Below are 20,194 nucleotides of genomic sequence, written 5' to 3'. Positions count from 1 at the left end.
TGATTCAACCCCTACTATGCTGGCACAGTTACCCAGCTCGCCACTTTACCAGCTGTCGCTCATCGATATAAATGAGCTGCTCAGAAGGGAGTGCGCCCCCTACCTGGCTGAGAGGGCTCCTGCAGGACTGTGGAGGAGAGACTCCAGTCCCTCAGTCCCAACCTTACAGCCCGCAGCCATCATTTATTCATAAAACACCTGTTCTCCTTGTAAACAACAAAACAGGACACTGAGAGCCAGATTCTCTCCTTCCCACTGCTTCTTGCCTAGCCACAGAACTGGAACCTGATGCATTTAGCTGGAGCTAAGGGGGGCATAAGTTAAAGCTAGTTAGTATTTTTTTTTTATCAAACTTCAGTCTAAGGATCAATTTTTAAAACATCTAATAATCTGTTTTAACAAGGAATAACAGTTTATTACAATAACATTTTAATGACACATTAACAGTGTAAAGCTTTGTGTTATAAAGTATTCATAAGCTTTTTATAAATGGCCTCAGTAAGGTGTGCTTATTGCAGTGTATTCATATCGACTTTCTAATAGATCTTGAAACAGTTGTTAATTATCTTCCACATTCAGCTGTGAGCTACTGTACAGAATCGTCTAGAGCAGTGGATCTTTGAATAGTATTTTATGGTTTAATGTCATGCTTAATGGCCCTGAAGGGATTCTGAGTAGTGCTAGGTCTCTTTGTTTTAAATCCCTCAAGTTGATACAAGTGGTGCTAGATGTGACTCCAGATTTATAACAATTCCTGGCTGCAGATTGTGATTGAGATGGTGGGGAGGTTTTTACTCAGAGCTTTAGACACATATCCTAATCAGAACTTCAAATCAGGATATGCAGCCTTCAGAATAATAATAAAAAAAAACAGAACTTGACAGAGATTTTAATGCTGATTTCTAAGACAACTAAACCACTTTTAATTCCCTGTCAGTTCGATATAAGGTCCCTTATAAAATGCTCCCCTAGTGAAAGCATAGCAAAGTGTAATAAAGCACAGTGAAAGCAAGGCAAAGCATAAGTAAGCATTGTAAAGAACAGCAAGGCATGGTAAAGCATATTAATAAGCATGGCAAACCAGAGTAAACTATGATAAATGCATAGTATAATCATAGGAAAACTGAAAAAGGGTTAGAAGAACTGTGGCTCTCACGCTGTATGTCGACGGTGGCGCTGGTCTCCTTGCCGTTGGGCACGGCCTTGTTGGAAGCCCTGCAGATGATCTGCTGGCCGCTCTCGATGTTGGAGGCGGAGATGTAGAGCGTGCTGACCGCGCTCTCCCGACGGCCGTCCCGCAGGAGCGTCTGTGACGAAACAACAGGGTTACTGTCTGTGCTCGGGGAACAGAAGGAGAACCGTAGCAGAGCTAAGCACTGGGCAAGCAGAAGCAAGGTCCAGGACAACTGAGAAGCGTTGGGGTGCCACCGCGAAAAACAGGGACATCCGAACGGCAGGGCGTTGTTAAAAGTTGAAACTCTCTAGAAATCCTATAGTCATCCAGTAGGTAACATTGATAACTACTGCAATACTGACAACCCATTAATACTGTGTGTCCATTGCAGTAATAGAGTGTCTTGACTTATCTAACTTCTGCTCAGCTTACGGTTCCAGCATTGCGGGGTTGCCTTTGTAACCTACATGGATGTGAAAGCACAAAAATTAAAACGGGATAATATTAAAAACCAGGAGCTTTTGGTGTCTAGGGAAGGCATATTGAAATCCAGGGGCACCTTCCTCAAAGCCAGGACGATCCAAGGAAAACAGAGATAGGTGGACACTCTAGCACAGCGTGACGAGCCCAGGGAAGCAGGGTCTAAAATGGTAAGCCTTATAAAAAGCAGCCAGTCTCAAAGAAGCATACCGGTATTGTAAAACTCTGGATGCTAAGACTTTAAAGATTATTTTAACAATGTCTTTTGAAGGGTTGTCTTCTAGTCGAAATGCTTGTCAAAGTTTCTTTTAGTCTTACTACACATTGTACCATGAGGGTTAGAGTTAGGCACAGGGAGAGCAGAGAGGGAAGCATAGGAAAGCATAGGGAAGAATATTCAAACAAATGGCAAAATCATGACAAAACTTACAGAAATTGGTTAAGATAATGCTACAGAGTCAAACGTTTCACAGTTTTAGCCCACTTTCTGAGTTAGATTACCATTATTACATTTCAAATCACAAGTCATAAAACTCACAGTAATTTTTTTAATAGGTATGTACTCGTCTGAGCAGAGCTTGCTGTTTGTAGAGTAATGAAAAGTCTATTTCTAACCAACTGCCCAAACAATTCAGTCACGACTTATGTGGGAGGGAGGCTAAGCAGCTCCCATTTCCCTGAACCATCATTCCCATCCACTAGCACCCCTATCTGCTGAGGTTATAAAGAAGTGACAAAGGAACCACATTTACATCGCTATAAAAGTTACATCTTAATTGCTCTTCCCTCGGAGGTGCAGAAAACTGACAAACTGTTCTTTATAGCAGTAATTAATTCTACATTTCTCTCCTTTCAGTTTTGAAAAGTAATAAAACCTTGTATTAACAGTCTACCTAAATGAGCTTAATAATATGTTATTATTAAACTGGGGGGGGGGCAGAACACGTGTGGTTTGTTTAGCACTGGCATGGGGTTCCACTGAACTGGGATTTGAACTCAGGGACTTCTTGGTTACAAACCCAGTTCTTTAAGCACTAGACCACACAGCAGCCTATAATAGCAACCCCTGGCTTCTAAATATAGCACTACACTGCTGATTTGTGCTGTTTGTGCTGGGGAGAACATGTCTTTGGGGGAAGATATAGAACTCAGGATACTGTATGGGGCCCATAGTTCCAGTTAAACAGAAAAGCTGAGGATCTAATTGGAAAAGTGCAGTAAAGAAAGCCTGAGGGATTATAGGAGCTGTGGCCTGTGGAGGATATGTGGCTGTGCAGTGTAACTGTACAGTAATACCGGGAGCGCTGATTATGAACCTGATGAAAATACAGGCTATGGAAATAGATGCAGAAATCTCAGGAGCAATTGAAGTGCATTCTATTATGTTTCCAGGTTAGATAGACTTTAGTCTGGTTTTCTTTGATGTACACCTCAAGTTAATACATTTATAGCACATATTTTCCCCCTTAAAAAGCTTGATTCAGTGCCTTCCAGAGCCCAGCTTTAATTTCTGCAAAACGCACTATTGCAAGTCAAGAAGGTTAATTAAAAAAAAAAAAAAACAAGGTTACAAGAAGATGCAGATGAGTCTTCTTTGAAATTAATATTCTCCTCTGCAATTAGACTAACTACTTGTCTCGCAGACGAGGAAAATGTTACATTTATATATTTTTTTATTAAATGTTAATTAGTAACAATTTCCAGAGGTTTTTTTTTTTTTTTTTTTTTTAGTGAGAGCTGTTAAAAGTCTAATTATATTGCAAACATATGCTACTTGAAAAGCTACTTCCGACAAACTTTTTGTCTTCCCTTTAACTCCCCGACTATATCTCGTTCAGTGAAACTTCCAATTTTCTGGGGATAGACATCTCTTCTCTATTCGAGTTAGAGTCGAAGTGTCGGGACTGTAGGATAGGAAATTTATTAGTTAAGATCTTTACTGACACAAAAGTAACGGGTGTAATATGTAGGGTCTCTATTTTACATAGACGACCCACGTTTGGACACTGGTGCGTACGGCATTCGCTTGGAGACTTGGTGACTTGTGACATGACTTCGGTCCGAATAAAATTGTTCGTCAATATCTCCTTAAATTATATATATTACATATATATATATATATATATATATATATATATATATATATATATATATATATATATATATATATATATATATATATATATAATTTTTTTAAATTTAATTTAGAGTGTCCAATTATTTTATCCCTGATTTTCTTCCCAATTTAGAATGTCCAATTATTTTTTTTCCCCTCGCCGCAGCAATTCCCCACACAGCTCAGGAGAACTGAAGGTTCGTTGGGTGTCCTCCGATCCCACGACTGAGCCAGCTTCCTCTTCTACACATAGACCAGCCCTACAGTTGTCCGTCTGAACTCACTGAGCACCTGGCCGATAGGGTTCGCTGTAGTGTGATGAGAAGAATCCTCAATAAAGACCGGCAACTTCGCACAGCTAAGACACGCCCCTGCACCCCCCTGCACTCCCCTGACTGTGTGACTCGCCCTGCACGCCACGCGTCCATACTTTTAGCAGGTGAGCCACTCAGGGACTCCTTACCTTATAGGGAACAAAGTGTAATAGATAACATTCAGCTTCTTACTGTAGTGCAGACTAACCAGAACTAAAGGGCTGCATGATGACAAGATCTCAGGAATAAAAACAACGGCAAGCGTGAAAATGACTAATACAGAGTTGAAAACAGCAGATGCTGCACATCCTTTGCCCCTTGCCCGCTCCCTCACTCCCGACACAAACAGCGCCCCCTACCTTTGAGTACATGGCTCCGTTAAGGACCTCTCCATTCCGAATCCAGATGATAGTGGCAGCGGGCTTGGCGTTATTGGCGCGGCAGGTCAGGTTGAGGGGATCCCCAGCCCTCAGGCTCACTATGGGACCCCCGTTGATCACTGGGTCATCAGGGGGCACTGAAGGAGAGAGGAGAGAGGAGTTTGCAGATCAGTAAGATACAGGGTTACCTGGATCGAACCGAATAGCATATGATGTTGGAGTACCATTAAAGTTGCCCGAAAGAAAGTGGTAAAAAACGGAGAGAGAGAGAGAGAGAGAGAGAGAGAGAGAGAGAGAGAGAGAGAGAGAGAGAGAGAGAGAGAGAGAGAGAGAGAGAGAGAGAGAGAGAGAGAGAGAGAGAGAGGGCATCTTGTATGATACTGATTTACATAAGCAAGTGTTGATCACCCTATTTCTATTCAAACTCCAGTAAATTATTGATTGGGTTCTTTGCTCATTAGAGAGCAGATCTGGGGCAGGAGGGAAATCAAAGGCAGCAGCTGCTACACATCAGCGAGAGAGAGAGAGAGAGAGAGAGAGAGAGAGAGAGAGAGAGAGAGAGAGAGAGAGAGAGAGAGAGACTTTTTGACTTTTAAAAGCTCATTATCATATCAATACAAAAACTAACCAAACATCTAATGCTTACAAACAGAAAATCTAAAACCAAAAAAAAAAAAAAAAAAAAAAGAAAACAGACCTCTACTCATTATTACCTCCTTACAGCCAAGGGATTACTGATTAGGCCTTGGCCAATCCTACGTTTTGTAATCACGCTGCACAGGGAGCTGTAGCAGTTCCTGCTTAACCCCTCCAGCTGCGCAGGCATGCCATTCTTTATCCAGCGGCTCAAAACGCATTGAACCATTTGAGTCCTGCGTACCTCTACACATGCACATGCACGCCCCTTTATTGGATTGAAGTGATGGTGGAAAGTGGAAGATTGGATGCCTATGGAAATCCTGTTTGGGGTTGGGCGTTTTGGAGAGTTGATACACTGCGTGTGTTTGTAAATGTGTCAAGACTGTATTAGTGAAGGCTAAATGCCGACCCCAAGTTTTGAACTGTTTATTCTGGCTCTCGTGCTGTGTTTGAGTTTTGTTAATAAATGCGCAGCGGCGCTTTGACAGCTTGTGTGCGAGTCTCTTTCCTGCCAGTGACCCTACCCTGCCACGGATGTCTTTTCAAGGGAACATTTCAGAATTTCAACGCCACATTAATTAAGGTACAAGAATTCCCTTTCTCCATCTGCATAATCAGCACTGGAGGCAGTCTAACCTAGTGGTTAGGGTAGAGGACTAGGAGTCAGGGGATCCCAGCTTATCCACTGACTCTTTGACTGTGCGACCACTAGAAGAGTACTAAGTGATGCTTAGTTTCGAAACTGGCTGAAGTCTCAAGGTAGTCCACATTGTAAAGCCACTCCTAACAGAACAGTTTGAAAAAGCCACTGGGGTACGATTGTAACGCCAGTGCATCACTGTATTATCATGCAAATAGGCTCATATGCTAATGCAAAGGAAGTGTGCTTATATGCGAGATAACTGCATGGACTTGTGTGTGAGACTATTATAGACAGTGGCAGAAAAATATGAAAATCCATGAAAAATTCCTTTATAATGCTTTAATGTGGTGCTTATACTAGGAGACAGGCATGTGATCTATTGTATATGAACCCAAAAGATTAGAAGAGACTTTTGATGTGTTTAAGATTTGGATCACACACTGCACAGTAGTCCATTCATGTTTCAGTATGCTTTTAAATGCTGTTTGTAAAAGGGTGCTAGTGGTTTCATTTCTTGCTTCTGTATTGCCCCCTGCAAGCGTTCCTCTGTTCAGAATCTGCTTCGATGCAGTACCAGCCTAGGGGGTGATATTATTGATGACAAAACAAGGCATTTTACATTGTCTGAGCTTTTGGAAGAAACGTACATTGCGGTCTCTGTGAATACAAAATTAGAGTATAAAAAAAGTACATCACCATGACTACATCCGCAATAGGTGCATAGGAAAATAATTAACACTTTACATTAAACGTCTCTAATTACTGTGCATTTGCATAGTAGTTACATAGTAGTAAATACATGTGTACTTATACATAATTACCATGTTATTATGCATAGTTACAATGGACTTAATGTCTAACTATTTTTGCCCTACATAGTTCTAACCCTTGTTGTTAACCCTAAGTGCTAATACACAGTAATTAGAGACACTTAATGTGTTACCCAAAAAAGTATATATGTGGCTCCACTATATCCCCAGTCAGGGGGGCAGGGAATTAATATCCCGCCACTTTTAAGCTGCAGTCCAGCTACACCACAGTGTGTGCACCAATTTACTGCATTTTCAGTGAAGAAATTTCACCCAGAGCAGTCTTTCTGCAGAATGATCTTGACTTCACCATTGCATCACAGAGGCATGAGTGAATGTGTGTGTGTGTGTGTGTGTGTGTGTGTGTGTGTGTGTGTGTGTGTGTGTGTGTGTGTGTGTGTGTGTGTGTGTGTGTGTGTGTGTGTGTGTGTGTGTATGCGTGTGTGTGTGCAAGCTCCAAGCTCAAAGTAAACGAAATCATACACAATAAAATGGGGCCAGCAAGGCTTGCAGAACCTCGTTAAGTGCGTCGTGTGCACTTAGCCAAGTGTATGCCTGCGGTCACTATGCTGGGGAGATCTAATCCCATCAAGCATGATGAGCACCACTGCCTCCGAGCAATGAGCGCACTGCTGGGAGATGGGAACGAAATGAGTCACAGGCCATTTTTTATCATCCAAACCGCATTTCAGCTAGATGTGTCTGAAATGACTTTGGCGGAAAACATACTGCAAATGGTGCTCTCCGTCTGCAGCGCTGTCACGGCCGGCCTCCTGCATCTGTGAGACTCAAGGATGTGTACTGAGCCGTGCACGGACTGAGCAAAATGCTTTTTAACATTCCTGCAGTGTGTTCCAATCGATCTATTTTACACTATCAACGCGCAATAACACTGGGTACCTGTACCAAATCATATTCAACACAGTGGCGCCTTACTAAGTTACTGCCATCAGGGTGCTAGGATCCCAAGTTATCCATCAGAGCAAAACGCATGAGTTCTCTGTTGTTCAGCAGGTCAGTCATGTGTAGATTACAATGCAAATGAAAGCTCATTTGGTATAATTTGATCTCAACAGCTACTGGCAAGCTGCTAGCTGCCTAAAAGAGAAAGCCAGCTATCAACTTTCCAATCCATTGAGGAAAAGGGCCAGTCCAGTACTATCACAGGGGGGCCAAGCCATACAGAAATGCACCCTATGCTATCGATGAAGAGGGTGTATCACAGAAACCAATTCCCCGCTCAGATCCAGTTTTTTAGTGGTCCGTTCGGGGTTTCCCCCTCACCACAGCCCCTTCGAGCCCGGCTCGAAGGCTCGTTACCAATCATCATTACTGGCCTGTTTGCAAACTCGGCACACCCCTAATGGTTCCAAATTAGCACTTTACCTTAGCCACTCAATAGCTTTCTCAATGGCACAGATTGATTGTCCTCCTGTAATTGCAGGTTTGCTTCACAGAATCACTGTTCAATGTTCAAACCACACTTTTTCTTTCCTGTGTTTGTTTTTCTTGCCCATACACCTTTATTTGTATATATTGTATATATTTTATATGTTTTCTATATTTATATGAATTTACATAATTTTGTGTGTATATATAGTAGTAATAGCATTGGACATTGTCTATAAAAAGCATTTTTGAAATTAGTACATATGTCTAAGTAACCAGGTCAAGGTACTTCTACTTGGAATCTGAATCTCCAGTGTGTTAATTAATTATAACAACATCCATTGTCATTAACCGCTTCATCCTTTACAGAGCTGTGATGAGCTGTAGCCTAACCCGGCAGACGTAAGGTGGGACTACACCCTGGACGGGATGCCAGTGCATCACAGGGCATTACACACAGGACAATTTAGAGTGAACAGCATGTCTTTGGAAGACCAGAGTACCCAGAGAAAACCCACGTGAACATGGGGAGAACATGCAAACTCCACACAGACAGACCCCTAGGAATCGAACCCAGGACCTTACGCTGTGAGGCAGCAGTGCTGACCGCCACGCCACAATGCCACCCTATTATAACAAAACAAGAACAACAAAATGGTAAAGCTGCACAAAGGAAAGCAGCAGATTTTGTATCCAGTGGTGCCACTGAAAATTACTAAAGTCTCACAGACTTATGATTTGATTATTATAATGATTTGTATCTTGGGGAGGGGGGATAAAAACGTTTGTCTCAAAACAAACATGATTCATGGCTTGTTAAAGTGTATTACATCACAATACAGAAAGAAAGAAAGAACATGTTTGCATAGAATAGATTAATTTTTTTTCTTAGTTGGTTTTACCAACACGTATCTTGAAATGCGCACTGTATGTACGCACTATCAAAAAAAAATTAAAAAAAGGTTCTACTGGACACATTACAGCATTCTTACATTCTTACATTTGTATTGTCTGAATGATAATATGGTGTCTAATTTGATTGACTGAGCATCACATACAAACTCAGACATTGTCAGCATATAGAAGTAAAGTACCAGAACATTTTCTGGAATAAAACAGCTCCTAATTTGCAATCTTGGCATCGAGTGATGAAAATGAAAGAGCATTTGTTTTGCGCAGCCATGCCAGGTTGGAAATGACAGATCTCAAGGCTGTTTCTTTTTCTTTTCTTTCAGGAACGAGTGGCATCTGTTGAAATGCCGCATTGCTTTCGTCTCGCGCCCATCAAACGATCCAGTCCCGCTTCCAAGAGGTGAATGCATAAGAGCTGCAAGGTGACAAACGCAGCGAGTTTAGAGATGTTTCCAGCAGGGCTCTCAATCTGAAAGCTGCTGGCTGCTATCCGCGGCTGTTTACTGGTCTGAACACGCAGCTCATTCTCAATAACGGATGCTTCAGATTGGTTTGGAGAAGCACAGCCCTGTTATTATTGTCTGAACTTGCTTGATACAGTAGCTGCCTTCAATGCACCTGACTGCATCGTGGTTTATTGCTCGCTTCTGCCTGTAAGCCTGTTTGTTTACAAGACAGAATTATAAAAAGCATTTGACTTCAGCCAATTTGTTTTCAGAATTGAAAAGATCCCTGAAACACTGCCATTTAATAAATGTACCACAAAGTTCAATAGAATAGATTCCTGTCTAGCCCCAAGCATGATCTGGAAATGCAGCCTTTGGCTGTAATATTCAACAACATTGACCCACCAAACTTTGTGGGGTGCATTTGTTCCTCCTTTTCGGTAGGGTGTAAAAACAGGTGTGGGGTGCTTCGAAATTAGTTTAGTCCCCCAAATAGCGAAGTTTCAGGAACTGGACAAAAAATGAGTCGTTGGACATCAAGGTTTGGATGAAAAGAGTGTATCATTTTGACATGTTTTAATTGTTCTTTGATTTCTTTAGAGAGCTGGAGGTGGAAATCTGCAGAGAAGTCGGTACTCCAGAATGGCACAAGCAAACATCTACCTAACCTCTGTTATGTATTGGGAAGATAAGGAAGCACCTGCCAACCATGCTCCTTGTCTGAGCCCCATTTTGTAAGTCTGTCTGATTTGTCAGACACATTTAATTAGGCTATTTTCTCCTGTTTATTTTACTGTTGTTAGATTTGTGGATATAACTCTTTAACTATAAAGGCTACAGGTAAAAGTCATTCATGAAATGAATGTGCACACACTAGGCTTTCTTAAAAAAAGAAGTGAAACAGTGTCACTCTGTTCAATACAGATAACTAAAACCACAGAAAAAGAGAGACGCTTTTAAAAAAAAAAAAAAAAAAAAACATTGCTTACTGTTAGTAACAAATATTTTAGCATGGCCAGCTCAAATCTGACAGTGTACAATGAAACTACAACATGCAGAGAGCATAGACATTTTTTGAAAAAAATGGGATAAGAAATATAAGGAATTATGGCCATATATACAAAAGAGACCAAAAGCCAAAAAAAAAAAAACAGATTAATTGAAAATGCCTGAGTAAAAAGAGTTAGAGAATCAGGTGGGATATTTAACATTGGGCGGACCCTAAGAGCTACACATTTTTTCGAAATGCTAAAGAGAGGAAGATCATTTTCCAAACACCGGCAACCGTAAACAAGCAGAGTGGAACATGCCGGGCTATCTGACTTTCAAAACAAGTTGCAGGCTTATCTGGGAGACTCCAGTCAACCTTTGAAAAACCACTGTGGCATTACACAATTAAATAAGAAGGAGAACATTGGATTCACAGAAAACGATGTTACAGCGAGGAGTAAAGAATAACGACACGATGCATCAGGCAGTCCATCAATCATCTTAGCAAGTAGAGAAAAAAAGGAAGCAAGAGGCAAAGCCAGCTATAGTCAATTGTGTACAGCATGGCCAACACAGCCCAAGGCCCCCACAAAATTGACACATCTGCTCATCCCATTGTTGTGCAGTGATTGTTCATCGTACCCACCGTGTGTAAATTGTGCAGTAAACCTCATCTGTAAAAGCTGGATGGATCTGCTGCACCGCACATGAAAAATGAGTCTTCCTGAGTCATCAACTATACAGATGATAGATGATGGTTTGATATCAGTAGTTATCTCCCTGAGTAATGTCAGAGCCGTAACCAACAAAAGGCTTCACCCAGACGTTATTTTATAATCTTTTTTTAAGCAGTGGTTCTCAAACTGGGGTACTGCAAAGGTAGCCCAGGGGGTCCCCAAGAGGTTTTGGAAACTGCTCTTTTGTAAAACAACACACAGATTATATTTAATGGACATTGCTGCGATCAGAGACTTGCGAGGTCTTGCGAAACATACAGAAAGCATACTGAAAACGGCTTTCCCGGCAGTGCTGTTTGTCTTTCGTGTTTGCAGTTTGATTTTGCCTCCGTAGGGGGTCCCTAATTAAAAGTGATTTTACGAGATTCCCGGAAACAAACAAACACAAGTTTTAATGAATGGGGGAAACAGGGATATTAAACTGAAGACCGCCAAGCTTTAGATTTCCAGGAAAGGTCACTTGTAAGACTGTATGGTTAAGTGTAGTGCTTATAAATAAACAAGCTGCAAGGGGCCCACAGGGCGTGCGGGACTAGCCTTTTATTAACAGCAACCTCTACTGCTCAGTCAAAGTGATCGTCATATTGTGGAGTGCCCACCCCTCTTCAGTTCTTAGATTTAGGGCCCCAGGTTGCTGGGGATCCACTAGCAAAGCTAGCGAATTATGAAAACTGTGAACTTTTGTTCATATATATATATATATACAAAATAATAATGAAATTAAAGAATAACAGAACAGCATGTGTGTTTAACAGCGCTCCAAATGTCAAACACAGAAAGATCAATAGGAACTCCATCTGCAGAGATGAGATCTGGTGTGTGAACAGCAAGCAGCTGTGTTCAAGGTAAATGTTAAGAATAGTGGAAACTGAACAACTTCCTATCGGCCGCTCTCTCAGGTCCATTTGAAAGCAGAGGTGACCTTTAACTCGTCATCGCTGCCTCCCCTGCAGGCCTGGGCTGCCCTTTATTGACTGCAGAGGAGCTGAATGTATTTGCACGTTGACTGGCTAGCTTTGGGGTTTGCTGGGGAAATAATTAGCCACAGGGGTCTCCTGGTCGTTCCTGGAGCTCATGTTTAATTCAGCAGGGGAGCGGACTGGGGCACTCCCACCGTATCGATTGGAGGGCAAAGGTCAAGCAGGTAATTTACTCATCTCCACTTCATCCATACTCTTTCCACCTTTTAAAGTTCACCACTTTGTTTTTTACTTCTGTTTTACTTCTACAAGACGCGTGCACTTCGTTTAGTTTTACTGCAATATGATCCTTGCTTGCTCATGCACTCTGTCTTGTTAATGGTCGGTGAAAAACCACAAACCAAGTGACACAGTTTGTGATCCGTGCAGTTTGGCAGAATTGTTGTGCTTTCAACTGAGACTCCCTGAGAGGCATGTCAATAATCTTACTGTAGTGTGCATGGATACAGTATTTCCATTGGATGATTGCAGTGTGCATGCATGAACCTGCTTTCTTTTTGGAGCGCACCTTACAGGGGTTGTGAGATGCTTCACAAGCACAGCTTCTAAAGTCTGTGGGTCATTCTGGAGACAAGCTTTAATAATGACCAGAGGTCACAAGTCCCTTCACAACAATATCAACCTTGCAACTTTTTTTCCACCAGTACCATTCTGACTGCCCACTCCCTGTTGACAGTGTTATGGCACGTGCTTCCATGATCTTTCTTACAATTGCAATCGCTCTAAAGTGGTTCTGGGTTCTGAAGCTCCAATACTGATTGTCATCATTTTTATTACTTCCATCTTTACCTGGATTTCAGTTTGCTTTGAGCTTGAACATTCCCAACTGTCTGGAGATCTACCAGCAGCTTCTTCATTCTTCTTCAAGACATGTGACAAAAGAACCTTTGAACTTCTCTCTATGTTAGAATGAAACAAATGTAGAATATTTCGGTTGCTATTTGATGTGTTATTTTATTGTGTTGTTGTGTTGTGCACTGCGCTGCTAAAGCGTTACTGTAGCCTTAATTAGTAGAGCGATGTGCACTGTGAAGTCACTGCTTGTGTTTTCAATGATCTTCAGATCGGATTCTGGTTAAGTGAATGTTCTGCATCGCGATGGGATCATTCGCAAGGCAAAGCCACTCCGAACATGAAAAGATTTGGGGTTCTAAACATTGTAATTAACCCCAACCTGACGGGGTCGACCCGGTCCAGATGGGGGCGTATTTGGGGACAGGGGCCTAACATTATATACAGTATATCTATATATCTATATCTATATCTATATCTATATCTATATCTATCTATCTATCTATCTATCTATCTATCTATCTATCTATATATATCTATCTATATATATATATATATATATATATATATATATATATATATATATATATATACACATACACACATATACACATACACACATGATGCTAACTCTATATGGGAGCAACCCAAAATGATAGCAGTTATGATAAAAAAAAAAGTAATACAGAAATGTAAGAATCAATTAAAACGGAATTTGAAGATACTCTTTTAGATGTTATTTTTTATCTTATGGGATTTTAAAAACCAGATACAGTGTCAATTAAAATTCCATTTGGAATCATAAGTGACCAACTCCAGCTTATATGCAAGTGGATATTTCCATTTTTAACTCTTACAGTATTAATCTTCCTTTCATTTTTTTTTTTTTATCATGTCTCTTTGTTAGGAGTGGTGTTTCACAACGGGCTTAGCTGGAAACAACAAGGTATAAAACACAAACAAGAAAGAGGCAAACGAATCCACCTTCCAGTGCTTCAAAAATAAAAATGATTATCAATTCATTTCCATTTGCAAGCAGAATGCCATAATGAAGCAAGCCGGGTTGTAATTTGTCTTCTCTTTTCTTGCCGACTGCTGCCTCTCCCTACAGATCATTAGTTTCACTTTTCATTAGGAGAGATCAATAGCACAGACCGGCCGTTCGACACGGTGATACCATGCTTCAGCAACCTCCCTCACTCGCTCACTCACTCACTCACTCACTCACTCACTCACTCACTCACTCGCTCACTCACTCGCTCACTCGCTCACTCACTCACTCACTCGCTCACTCGCCTGCTCGAGAGAGGAGGAAAGGGGCAGGGAGAGAGTGAGGGGAAAGGAAACTGACAGAGGGAGGGGAGGAGAAAGAGGATGAAGGCGGAAGACAGGGAGGAAAAGACATTGAGCAGAGAGGAGGAGGTAGAGGGATGAGAGAAGAAGGCAGGAGGAAGAGATAGAGGTGGATGGAGGGAGAAAAGAGGAAAGCAAGTGGGTGTAAGATGATGTAGAGAGATAAAAAGAGAATAGAGACCAGAACTTCTCTAAATGTAACTGAGATTAAAACATTTTCTCTCCTCTCTCTCTCCCTCTCTCTCTCTCTCTGAGTTTTATTATACCGGTTACTGTATTTTGTCGCTGAATCTCTCCCATGGTACCAGAGTGTTAGTTTTATCTCCCAATCTCTTTGAACACAACCCTTCCTGAAGGAGCTCTACAGCACTTACCAAGCACAGTGAGTCTGGCCGGGCGTGACCTCATGGCTGCCTGGATTGCCTGGCATTCATAGATAGCATCGTCCATCAGCTCCACTCTCTGGATCTTCAAGTGATGCTCCCCTGCACTGTGGTCCCCGACCACTGAGTAACGGGGGTATCCTGTACAGCAGAGAGACAGAAAGAGAGAGAGAGCAAGAGAGAGAGAGAGAGAGAGAGCAAGAGAGAGAGAGAGAGAGAGAGACAGAGAGAGAGAGAGAGAGAGAGAGAGAGACACAGAGAGAGAGAGAGAGAGAGAGAGAGAGAGAGAGAGAGAGAGAGAGAGAAAGAGAGAGAGAGAGAGAGAGAGAGAGAGAGAGAGAGAGAGAGAGAGAGAGAGAGAGAGAGAAGAGAGAGAGAGAGAGAGAGAGACGACACCTTAACATCACCCCAGATTGAGAGGTGAATCTGCAACTGCAGGGATACTAAAGGTAACCAGCAGGTTTTTAGGTTACACTTTACTGTGTATTTACATAGCAGTTACATAGTAAATACATGTGCACATCTGCAGCTGTCTGAAATGGGGCACTTCACAGGGGTCACCAATTCAATTTTGAACCAGCTGATGCAATTTCAACCTTTTGATTACTACTTAAATGCTCTGATAGCAGAGGTCAGAGGAATACATATCAGCCTGCTTCTTGAAAAAAATCTAGGCTTGAACCCATGGCTTTTGCACCATTAAACATTAAAGACTTGAACTAAAGGAATGCCTCTGTTAGCACCATTGCACACACACACACACAAAAAAACGAACCCATAGACTGTGGCCTGCAGTCTCAATATGTCACTCCCTGGTTAAATACATTTTTAATAAATGTAGATAAATAAACAGATAGGTTTGTTGCTGCAAGCTGGTAAAGGTTGAGAGAGTCTCCAATTGATTTGTCAGTGTTGCTGATTGGATAAATCATTAAAGTGCAAGAAGCGGAAAAGTGACACATTGCTGCCTTTCAGCTGATTCCTTGTTAAGTCATTTGGGGTAGTGTGTGGCGCCCTTTCCACAGTATCACATTTCTCATGCCTTTTAATCTTCTTTCTTGAGTTCTGGAGCTGTCGTTTTGAGAAGCAAAAGCAAGAGCCGTCTAGCGATCTACTGCTGTGGATCAAACTACCTTTTGTATCGCTGCCAATATTCTGTTCTGCACTAGAAGGCGCTGACTCTTTGAAAAAAACTTGTACCGGTAGCACTTTCTATGAAGTGTCTCTAATTACTCTGTATGTACAGAGTAATTACTTAGTAATTACATACTCACACATAATCACAATGTTATTATGCATAGTTACAATGTAGTTGATGTGTAATTCTAATTCTCACCCTGAACCTAAGCCTTTTCTGATACAACTATGTACGTACTTATATCGTGCAAACAAAAAAACACATGAAGTGCATTGTAACTATGCATACTAACATGGTAATTATGTGTAAGTACACATGTATAACTAAATAACTACTATGCAAACACACAGAAATTAGAGACACTTCATGTAACGCGCTAGCCAAAACCTCCTGAATTGCTGCTAGTTTTATAATACAGCAGCATGTCCTATGGGATGCTGAAGTTTTGTTTTGTCATGGAAAAGCTTCATGGTACAGGATTCAAATTTTATATACAAATCATATTTTATAACAACAACTGCATTGTGTTTGCTATTCTCGAGCTTAGGTCCTCACAGTGGTGTTACCAAATTGGTTTTAAAGTTACTGTAATAACTTATAAGGTCCCTCATGGATTAGGGCCGTCCTGTCTCCAAGAACTACCGACTCTGTGTATTCCTATTCATTCTTTGAGATCAGAAAATGCAGAACTCTTAGTTGTTCCAAAAAATGTGTCTTAAATCAAAAGAGCTTTTTGCTGTTGTGCTCCTTGTTTGTGGATCTCTATTCTGGTTGACATCAAGCGGGTTGATGGATTCTTTTAAGTCTAAATTGAAAACTTTTTTCAAATGTGTTTTTATATAACTGACTGTCGCTGGAGTGTGTTGTATACATGAGCTCTCTTGTTTTGTTTCTAACTTTGTACAGCGCTCCGGGATGTCTTGGTGTGAAGGGAGGGCGCTGTATAAAAATACACTTGTATTGCATTGTATTGTAAACGGGTCATATGGGTTTATCTCCATGGAGAGAAAAAAAAAAAACTAACGATAAACTGTGCCCAAATGGAAAGGTAGGAACCCGTTATTCATCTACTTAAATATGAACTTTGAACCCTTTCTAATTCGTTGTTTTTCTCTGCTCATTAAGCCACACCACTGAAAGGCTCAAATTATCAGTCAGGGCACCACTGAATCCTATTCACTTCACACTTTGAGAAATGAATTACTGCCCACAGCAACTCGCAATATATAATTGTCCTACAAAGTGTTTTTTTTTCCAGGCAACGTGGAGAAAATAGATGGAAAACTGAGATAAATAAAACACAAACAAAATGCTAAGTTGTTCCATTACAGACTCTGTATTTGTCTGATTAAATACCCAAGAGGAACTAGTGGGAATGGGGAGGGGGGTTATTACAGTTATCTTATTGCGGTAATGCAAATACACAAGGCAAATCTAATATTTCATGGAATATAAATAATATGAGAATGACAGGGATCGGCTGTGGTTTTACCCACTTGCAATTCCATCCCTAATAACACCCCCTTTTCAAATACATACAGCAGAGGAAACTGTCCAAAAGGTGCACCCCAAATGTTTACTACCAATGCAGAACGACTGCTTTATCCCCCAAAAATACATTTCTGTAAACGAAACCACAGCAAGGTGAATGGTGTTTCATTTGTCTTATCACATTTTACTGCAATACACCATGGTAAACACGTAGCAAAGTGTGGTAAAGCATGATCAAACCACGGTGCAGTGCAAATTCACATGCAAATGTCTTTCATGAAGGCCTTGACAGCTGCCATTGCAGAAATGTCTTTTTTAGGGTGAAATTCAGATTCCTCATCCAGCCATTCTGCTTGTTTTCATTCTCTACCCAATACTTGCTGGAGGGCAGTGTACACTGCAGATGAAACCAATCCATGTTAAATCACTACCATTGCTTGAATGTAATGCCCCGGGGACGTGCACCAGACTTCGCAATAGACGAGATGCATCTTAAATGCATGCTGTCAATAATACTAGCCCCCGCTGACTTTGTATATAATTTGTTTTAGCACTGAGACATCAATTACTGCTCAGCACCTGCCATTAACATGAACGCACCAAAAGCACCATTTATTTTGTCATGTCAATCTGCACTGGCTTATACCATTAAAGAACTGTAAAGCATTCTGCCACTGGCATTCCTAATGCTGACAAAGCCCACCTGCATTGCTGTATAGGCTCAGAAGTCAGTTCAAAGATATGTCAGGAATATGGCAGCAGTGGAAAGGATGCTAGAGTTCTTATTTGCAAGCATGATAGGAACTGTGCTGACTGGGCAGACTGAGCCCACTAAACTCATTCCCCTTGTCACCTGAGCTGCACCTGTACAGGTAGGCGATGCCACTGTTCCAACTCCAATTCAGTTGAAATCCAGACTCCTTGGATGATTTTGTTCTAGAAAAGACCCCCCACCCTTTGTAGTATGTTGAACCTCATTCTTAAGAAACCAGCCTGTAAACTATTTGAATAACTCATGCAAAGCAATCTCTGTCCAGTCATGCTGCCACAGGGGTTCAGTTATTTCGACCCTCCAACATCTTGTAGCCTCCATACCCCCAGGCACACTAACTCTAGCTGCTGGCCCTCGCTTCTAATAGTAATGACCACTGCAGGATGTATGCAATGTATTACACAGCACAACATGTTCCATGCCGGACTCCCATCGTGGGAAATAGCATAAAATAAAAACTCCATGGATCTTAATGAATTCCTAAAGAGACCATGTGTCACTGGTAGCAAATGATGTAAAATTGCCCCATTAGAGGTAATGAATCCATCAAAGGTGGAATGGATTAGGCTTTATGGTAGATCAATAGCTGGGAAATGACACCAGGAGTGGCGATTTATTCCGCTGGGGAAAGTGCAGGCATCTCACTGACACTTCAGTGGAAGTAAATGACTAGGAACAGTGGCTCGAGCGCTAGTTAACTTCTGGATTCTCTTCTGAAGGGAGAAAGGTTGAGGTGAAGGAAATTCAATGCATTTGTATTCAACTGTACAGTAAAAGACTGCAGTTTGTTAAAGATCTAATGGGAACATTGCATTTCTTGTATTAGCGTTATTCCTCTCCACCCCCCCCCATCCCCCTCCCCCGAGCAGTGAGGAGTTTTCAATATCTGCAATGTTTCCGATTCAGGCCATGTTTCCTCCAGGAAGCCTGTGGTTTTATCCCCTGCCATTAATCACAATTATAAGAGTCTGCCTCTTTCTCTCTCACTGCTCTGTGTGGTCGCTCCAGCACAAAGAGAGACTGAATACCTGTTGTGTGCAGCACACACTGAAACGAGAGACTTACTTGTATGAGAATAATCCATACATCCAGAGCATTTTTCATAGCAAGTGTAAGGAGACAAGTGTAACCTAAAATGGTATTTTAGTTGCAGTTATTTCATTATGTTCAGAGATAGATGCACAATTGATTTCAGGCTAATTGGGGGGATCTCTGCTCCCTTCTGGTGACCTATTGATTATTAACCAAGTCAGATCCTTCTGTGCTATGCTCTGATCTGGCTGCACATGTGAACAATGTCTCAGATTTCAGATTTGATTATCCATTTTGGCTAAACACTGAAGATCCGGTTTCCTTCTAGATACTGTTTACCCCAATATAAACAGCAAACACAGTACCTTATATTTTACTGCTGGGCTGAAGAGCTCTCAGTGCTGTACCCTGGCCCATCATTGATCTGCTATAACATCACATATATTTCACTGTGGAGGCAAGCAAGAGACCTGTCTTCAGCTCCCACCTGCTGCTATTAACTTGTATTGAAATGCCATAAAGCGCCATTCGTTTTACCACCAAAGGGATTTCGTTACACTTCGCTCAGCAACATTTACCACCATTAGCGGTCACTGGCTCCCAACATCTCTCATTCTGATAGTCCAGGTAATAGAAGGGATTTAATGGTAAGTTCTCACCCTTAGAGACCTGATTAAAGTGATGCATTTAAAGACAGGACATTGCACACCAGCAGCCACGCACTTCACCTCAAGCAGAGCAAGGGAAGACCAGGGGTCACGATCAAGATCATTTTTCTTTTTTTTTTTTTACTTTTCAAGTCTGAAATCTGGAATCTGCGAGCCTCAGGATTAGAAGCTAGTGGGGCATATTTACTGATGCATTAAAAAGAACTGTATATGTTGCTTTCAGCAAGATTCACACAGGGATGCTCAACCTCTTGTATCACAAAGGTCCAATTTAAAACACATCTGTCCTCAACGATCTGGAGGTAACAAGCAAGCAGGCCTGATTCACACCAAACCTGCTGTACGCTTAGCTGAGAAAACACTGAAACACTGATCCGGTTCAGCTGATATTTTAACACACGCAATCAGCATATTTATAAATCACAGATGACCAATGTTATCTGCATGGGTGAAATGCCAAGGGGATTTGTTTTAGGGGATGTGTCTCAAATTGAGACGAGAGGGATGCTAAGCAAACAAAAGATTAATTATTTATTTGTTTATTTATCCAAGTTCT

The 20,194-nt window shown here is 41.4% G+C and overlaps 1 protein-coding gene across 1 annotated transcript in view; it reads right to left on the bottom strand.

The window, feature by feature from the left end:
- LOC121303953 (kin of IRRE-like protein 3) overlaps positions 1–20,194 on the bottom strand; it is a 31,871-nt gene that overhangs the window by 9,718 nt on the left and 1,959 nt on the right. The window contains exons 3-5 of the mRNA XM_041234854.1: positions 14,529–14,678; positions 4,444–4,601; positions 1,157–1,307 (exon numbers count right to left, since the gene is read on the bottom strand). Of these exons, the coding sequence (XP_041090788.1) occupies positions 1,157–1,307; positions 4,444–4,601; positions 14,529–14,678 (459 nt within the window). The remainder of the gene's footprint in view (positions 1–1,156; positions 1,308–4,443; positions 4,602–14,528; positions 14,679–20,194) is intronic.

Source organism: Polyodon spathula, chromosome 36 (genome assembly GCF_017654505.1).
Source record: "Polyodon spathula isolate WHYD16114869_AA chromosome 36, ASM1765450v1, whole genome shotgun sequence".
Lineage (NCBI taxonomy): Eukaryota > Metazoa > Chordata > Actinopteri > Acipenseriformes > Polyodontidae > Polyodon > Polyodon spathula.
This window is presented reverse-complemented; position numbering and strand designations above follow the sequence as displayed.